Genomic DNA, 7,143 nt, shown 5'->3' on the forward strand with positions numbered 1-7,143 from the left:
GGATGGACTCAAAACTGCACTGTACTCTTAACCCCTCTTAATTCCACTCTACTGGCTGAGGCCAGCCTCTCATTCCTGCTCCCTTTACCCACACTGTTACACAGTAACAGGAAAACATCCCGCTTGACCCTAGCCAAAAGCACGAACCAAGTGACATGCTTGCTGTAACCCATTACTGATTAATGCTTTATCAGATTCCATTGCCAAGGTTTTAAGTTCTAGGTCACTAATGCAAAGTTATTTTGAATCAGTACTAGAACTGGCATTTTGTTTTGTTTTTCTTTTTTTTTTTTTTTTAGATATTTTCTTTATTTATATTTCAAATGTTATCCCCATTCCTAATTTCCCCTCTGAAAATCCCCTATCCCCTTCCCCCTCCTCCTGCTCCCCAACCCACTCACTCCCATTCCTGGTCCTGGCATTCCCCTATACTGGGGCATAAAGCCTTCACAGGACCAAGGGCCTCTCCTTGATGACCAACTAGGCCATTCTCTGCTAAATATATAGCTATAGACACAAGTTCCACCATGTGTTTTCTTTGATTGGTGGTTTAGTTCCAAGGAGCTCTGGGGGTACTTGTTAGTTCATATTGATGCTCGTCCTATGGGGCATCAGACCCCTTCAGCTTCTTGCGTACTTTCTCTGGCTCCTTCATTGGGGACCTTGTGCTCCATCCAATGGATGACTGTAAGCATCAACTTCTGTATTTGCCAGGCACTGACAGAGCCTCGCAGGAGACAGCTATATCGGGCTTCTGTCAGCAGGTAGAGCTGGCATTTTGAATGCCAGTGACAATAAGACATGCAGACCTAGCTGGGAGTGGTGGCATATGCCTTTAATTCCAGCACTCGGGAGGCAGAGGCAGAGGCAGAGGCAGAGGCAGGCAGATTTCTGAGTTCGAGGCCAGCCTGGTCTACAAAGTGAGTTCCAGGACAGCCAGGGCTATACAGAGAAACCCTGTCTTGGAACACCCCCCCCCCAAAAAAAAGAGACATGCTGACGTTTGACGTTTATATGCATGTGAGCAATGGCCACTGTATTTACATTGCTGGTAACAATTCCTAGACATCCGAAAAACTGAGCACAATTAGTAGATTATGTTTATAAAAACAACCAAAAGACGTCTGGATTCAGGTATGAAAAGTGATAAAACTCAGGATAGGATTTCCAACAGTTAAACCAAACCTCTACAAAAGTAACATGGATAGTCTAATCTCACCTAAAAGCCAGTATGAAGCCCCTGGAAAATTAAAACTTTTATCATACTTCAGGCAGCCTACTGAACCACACAGTGGAAGAAAGTTCCAGGAAGTTTTCTTATCTAAATATCTTCTAAATTGAAAAGATGGCCTTTAAGAGATATGGATGCTCACAGTCAGCTAATGGATGGATCACAGGGCCCCCAATGGAGGAGCTAGAGAAAGTACCCAAGGAGCTAAAGGGATCTGCAACCCTATAGGTGGAACAACAATATGAACTAATCAGTACCCCCAGAGCGTGTCTCTAGCTGCATATGTATCAGAAGATGGCCTAGTCGGCCATCACTGGAAAGAGAGGCCCATTGGTCGTGCAAACTTTATATGCCTCAGTACAGGGGAACGCCAGGGCCAAGAAGTGGGAGTGGGTGGGTAGGGGAGTAGGGGGAGGGTATGGGGGATTTTGGGAGAGCATTGGAAATGTAAATGAGGAAAATACCTAATAAAAATATTAAAAAAAAAAAGGGATCTCTGTTCAGATGGCTGACGACATACCACCAAGCAGACCAGGAAACAACAAAGGAAGGGAAGGACATTGGCTACTCCAGGTACTCAGCTTGGAGCCAAACACCACGCTGGCTCCATCTTCTCAACCCACCTCCCATTCTCTTCCAGTTGGTTCCTTAACAGACATGAGGCTGAGATGGTGAGCCTGCTCTGAGATTCTTGCAATTCAAGGTCACATTGTAAATGACATCTATCACAAGCTGGCCCAGACTGAAACCTCTCGGAACTTCCTCAGGAGACTTCTGAGAGAGGCCAAATGCCACTGAAGCACAGCCTATGGCTGTCTCTGCTTCTCTTGTCTGGACCAAGAGTTCCCTGTCAGCACAGCCCATGTTTCTTACATAGCTCCACATTCCCAACCCATTAGAGCAGCAATTTTGGGGGAACTTGTTAAATAACCAGGGGACACTGACTTCATCACGGTCATGCCTGAGATGGCAGGACAGGTTATTCTAACTGTGCTTCACCATGTAGCATGGGTCTATACGCCTCTTGGGCGTTCCTGATCTGAAAGGCAGCACATAGGATACCTGTGGAGTGGGCCATGCCGTGGTAAAGCCCTGTGTGGCTACTGTGTGTGGTGCTCCTGAACGCATCATTCTGGATGCTGCACACTTGTGGCTGCTATGTAAACAGTCACTTCTGAAACAAAACCTTCTGTTAGTCAATTCATAAAGATGGGAACACTTTATAGGTGGCTCCCCATATCCTGCCTCTGGTACTATTTTCTCTTCAAGTTAGGTAGAAAAACTAAGCTTAATACTTTCAGGATTAGAGCAGTAACCATCTACTGTTTTTGAATAAAGCTTATGAGACAACACACAAAGAAAGACAAACATCATAAAATAACTTTTATACAGGATTAGTAGATCTGTTTACATATAAAAAACAAAGGACCTCAGTACAGTTAGATTTCACATAAATTACACAGATTAACTTTTTAAAACTACTATTCAATTCTTTTAAAGTCCCTTTTAAGTTTTCATTTTGAAGGCACAGTGCATGAAATAAAACAAAAGACTGAAGCACTTAAGACAAATGGGTGTTATGTCATAGGAATAGTTGTGGAGAATTTTGGATCTGGGGAAGTATTCTGAAAAAAAAAAAAAAGAGGTAAAAGGAACATAAAAAAATACCATGTCACACTTCCAAAAATCTGCAGCATTGAATGTAGCTAGTACATTCATGTTACACTATTTATAAACATTGTAATTGTCTATATTTACATAATTTTTATCCAATTGCCTCAAAATGGTAACCTATTTTCAAATTTCAAAATCAACCAGGATAATACTTTGAGAGTTAAGTGGAACATTAATGAAGTTTTTCCAAGTATAAAGGAAAAGTGTACTTGGGAGGGTTTTCTTCAAAAAACTAGAAACCCAAATTCAATTGACATTAATTGAAGGCCCTATTTACCCCCCAAACTGCTATAATTAAAACAAATCAGAAACCTAAAGTTATCAACAAGTTGCTAGACAGAAAGATCATTGAATATTTAACCATTAGTGGCATTTTAGTAATAACAATAAAGGAAAAATTGGGGGAAGAGACTTGGGTGCTACCGTAAAACCATCCAGCAGAGACCCACACTGCAGGACACCATGACATGTTCATAGCCAAGAAGCTTCTCAGAGAGTGGGGACCAAACCTGGCACAAGGGTGAGTCTGGCAGACGAGAAACCTCTAATGCTGGGGACAGGTGGAAATGAATGGAGTATCGAGCCATGGTTCCTGGAGAGCTGGTGCTAGCTCAAAAACGCAGCAAGTTCAGACATAAGCACGACCCTTTTATTTTTCACTCATAATTAGTTTTAAATTCAATATTCATTAATTCATCAAATCTCATTCAGGTGAAATTACCAAAGATTAACCAGCCAAGCACACTGAGCCAAACATACAATGTTTCCTTCCCCAAAGCTAACAGCGTCCCAAAGCCAGTTCTCTTCGGTGAGAATGGCAAGTGTTTTTCATTGGATCAGATCCCAGCACCACCCGGAGTTCACTGCTACACCAAAGCTGGTGTAGTTACTTGAGATCATCTTACCAAACCCTATCAGCACAAGTGCATCCGCACAAGCAGAACTGTGAACATCACCTATCCATCACATTGTTTTTGCTAAGGAGCAGGAGGGAAGAAGGCTTATAAACTCATCCCGAGGACAAAGCAACATCTTGTGAGCAAAGGAAAGGCACATCTTAGACTGGGGCAAACTTCCTAATACTGTGACACTTGAGTCCAGGCCTCTGAAGAAATGGAAGGTCTCCAGGAGAAACACTGGAGGCACGCACTGCCCACCCCATATGGCTTCAGTGCCCTTGGCTGCCGAAGTAGTGTAGGATTAGATTGGTTTCACAACCCAAAGAAGGCTGGGCTAAGAACAAAGTCTTGTAGTCATGGGTCTTGTACATTCATGTTCGTAGGTGACAGGCTGGGGAGGCCGGATTTTCCACCTCAGTACATTAGAAGTTCATTAAAGACTCAAAACTTAGAGCAGAATTTGGGTTTCATTTCAGGAAAAGATGACTAAGAGAACTATTCTATATATTCATCTCTAAAAAGGTTTCATACATACTTAAGAAGGCATGGCCTGTGACCGCTGAGATGAACTGTTAAAGACACACTTAATGCCAGAGAACAAGTGGAAAGTGTCCTTTAGTGAACTCTAGTAACGTGAAGGCTGTCACATGAACTTGGTTTCTATTTGTCCCAAGCAGGGCCCAGCCACAGGCCACTTGTTGGTTTTCTGACTTGGCACTTTTAAAAATAAAGCTGAAAAAGAACAATACACATCATTTAGGAAAACAAAGCATTACCGGAAGAGATGGAGTCATGTGCTCTTCATTAGCATTAACTGCCACTAACTGTTCTGTTCATGCAGAGAAGCAAGGTTCAGATATGCTGATACTAGGACAGATGTCAGAACAGCTGGACCTAAGCCACCTAGGTGACCGTGACTAACAGATACCACGATCACATTAGCTCCTTCCATCAACTAAGATGTCAACTTTACACTGTCACTTGGGTGAGTGGAGCCTTTGGGGTGGCTGATACATCAATGGCATGGATGCCGTTTGGAAAGGTAAGAGCTAGTTTTCTGATCCCCTGATTTAGTACAAGTTCAGCAGCAACTTGGCCATTAAAAACATTCAAAGATATTAAACTGTTACGTCATTGGTAAGACTCACACTTACAAAAAGCATCATTCCACTGAACAGCATTCAGACAGACACAATAAAATGCCAATCTTTTAGGTCTCTGCCTGACTGGCATTGAAGAGGACACCTTCACACCAATGTTCTATCACATGGCAGTCTTTCAGTTGACTTTTTTACATGGAAAGAACCATATTTCAAAGCTTAGAACTGAAAATTTTAACATAATTGCTTGATCAAAAAAGGAAAAAAGGAAAAGAAAAAAGAAAAAGAAAAAGACTGTCAAGGGAATCATCGGACAAAGGACTGAATTACTTTTGGAGGCCCATGTGCAGAGGCCACACTATCTCCATGACAGTATGCCATCACAGGGCGGAGGCTTAGGCCGGAGCATCAAGTGTAGACATTTTGGATCCAAGTGTACTGAGAATGTGCAAGTAGGTTTCTTCCACTTCTAGATAGTTTCAGCAGTAGAATTCAGAACCTTTAGGTGTGGGTCATATGGAAACCGCAGGTGTACACACAGAAGGGCTGAAATGCAGGAAATGCTAAGGAACAGGCGTTCCTAGGAGAATGAGTGCTTCACAGTTAAAGCAGCAGCACCTATGGGTTTTACCAGGATAAGACGGACAACGTCCTTGCTTCTGTTCCATCTACCTTTCACCTCTACTCATGGGACATCTGGTGCCTCCACAGCAAAGCCAGTGAGTTCTCCTCTAGGATAAAGATATCTAGAACTTTGCTAAACCTTACAAGAGAGGTAGTAAAATCCTGCTGAGAGCACAGCCCACCAGTTCTGACCCAGCTTGGAAATAGGTAGAAAGACAAATACGGAAGCCCGTTTATTCCATTTCCTAATGTCAGATATGTCTAAGCATCATCCAGCCTCCATTAGACCTGAATAAGAGAAACCCCAGCTATGTGCTAACTGGAGAAGAGAGCTCCTCAGTGGATGGAGAAAAATCTCGAGTTTTTAAAGCTTCGTGTCAGAGTCTGACTGGTGTCCCTGCCTTAATATTTCTGGATTCTTTTGGCCTTTAAATTAAAGAGAACAAAACTAAAGCCACTAGTAAATGCCTGATGTGCAAGATACAACATCTACTAGCTGGCTTTATGCTGTCTCTATAGAGTCTCCGAACAGCTCGTCTTAAATTAAAAAGGGAAACAAAGCGGCTGCCCCATCTTCTGCTGCATAAATAGAAATCAGATTTTTTTTTTTTTAAAGAAAAGGTTAAGAGTACTTTAAGGAAGGGAAGTTCAAAACTGCCTGTGACATTCAGAAAGTATGAATTTAGCAGGCTAACTTCCCAAAGCTCTTTGAAGGAGGAAGGAATTTCTCTTCTTACTGCAGTGTCTCCCAAGAAGAGCTGTCATTTTGCCTGGTACGTATACAGGGAGATATGCAAACCGTGCTTTTCAATGTTTGCTAGAATATAATGTTTCCTCCTCTGTGTCCGTTTCATCCTGGAACTCATGGCTTAGGAGGGACTTCTTAGAGCCAGTTGACATCATGCGAATTTCATCTTCATATTCATCATGATGCTGCCGCAGCCGGTGGAAGCCATCTTTGTGTCTATTGGACTTGATGGAGCAGATGCACCAAATGATGCAAGCCGTTAGGATCAGTGCTGACATGGTGGCACCTGTCCGACAAAACCACATGGGAGTGTTAACAAACAACTACCTCTGATGACACTATTAATAATATGCCATTTACTTTAATTGCATGCAATTAAGAGCAATTTGATTGTCTGTTGATGATCCTCTGTGGTAGACCTGGCAGGCAAGAAGTCCGGAGCCCAATCTCTGGCATCTCAACAAACCCACTCTGTTATTCCAGAAGCAGCGCCCCCACTGTAGCACGACGGGAGACACCAGTAAGCAAACCAGCAAAGCTCAGGACCCAGTCATTTCTAATTGCTTCAGAGTTATTTTCCAAGATCTTCCTTCCTTCCTTCCTTCCTTTCCTTTCTTTTCCTTTCCTTTTTCCTTTTCCCTTTTCCCTTTCCTTTCCGTTCATTTCCCCTTTTCCCCTTTTCCCCTTTCCCTTTTCCTTTCCTTTCCTTTCCTTTCCTTTCCTTTCCTCCTTTTCCTTTCCTTTCCTTTCCTTTCCTTTCCTTTCCTTTCCTTTCCTTTCCTTTCCTTTCCTTTCCCCTTTTTCCCTTTCTCTTTCCCTTTTTCCCTTTCCCTTTTTCCCTTTCCCTTTTTCCCTTTCCCTCTCCCT

General features: G+C 42.7%; 1 protein-coding gene across 1 annotated transcript in view; it reads right to left on the minus strand.

The window, feature by feature from the left end:
* Positions 1 to 2,599: 2,599 nt before the first annotated feature.
* Cpd (carboxypeptidase D) overlaps positions 2,600 to 7,143 on the minus strand; it is a 69,902-nt gene continuing 65,358 nt past the window's right edge. The window contains exon 21 of the mRNA XM_021176197.2: positions 2,600 to 6,562. Within this exon, the coding sequence (XP_021031856.1) occupies positions 6,336 to 6,562 (227 nt within the window). The 3' untranslated portion in view covers positions 2,600 to 6,335. The remainder of the gene's footprint in view (positions 6,563 to 7,143) is intronic.

Source organism: Mus caroli, chromosome 11, assembly GCF_900094665.2.
Source record: "Mus caroli chromosome 11, CAROLI_EIJ_v1.1, whole genome shotgun sequence".
Classification (NCBI taxonomy): Eukaryota; Metazoa; Chordata; class Mammalia; order Rodentia; family Muridae; genus Mus; species Mus caroli.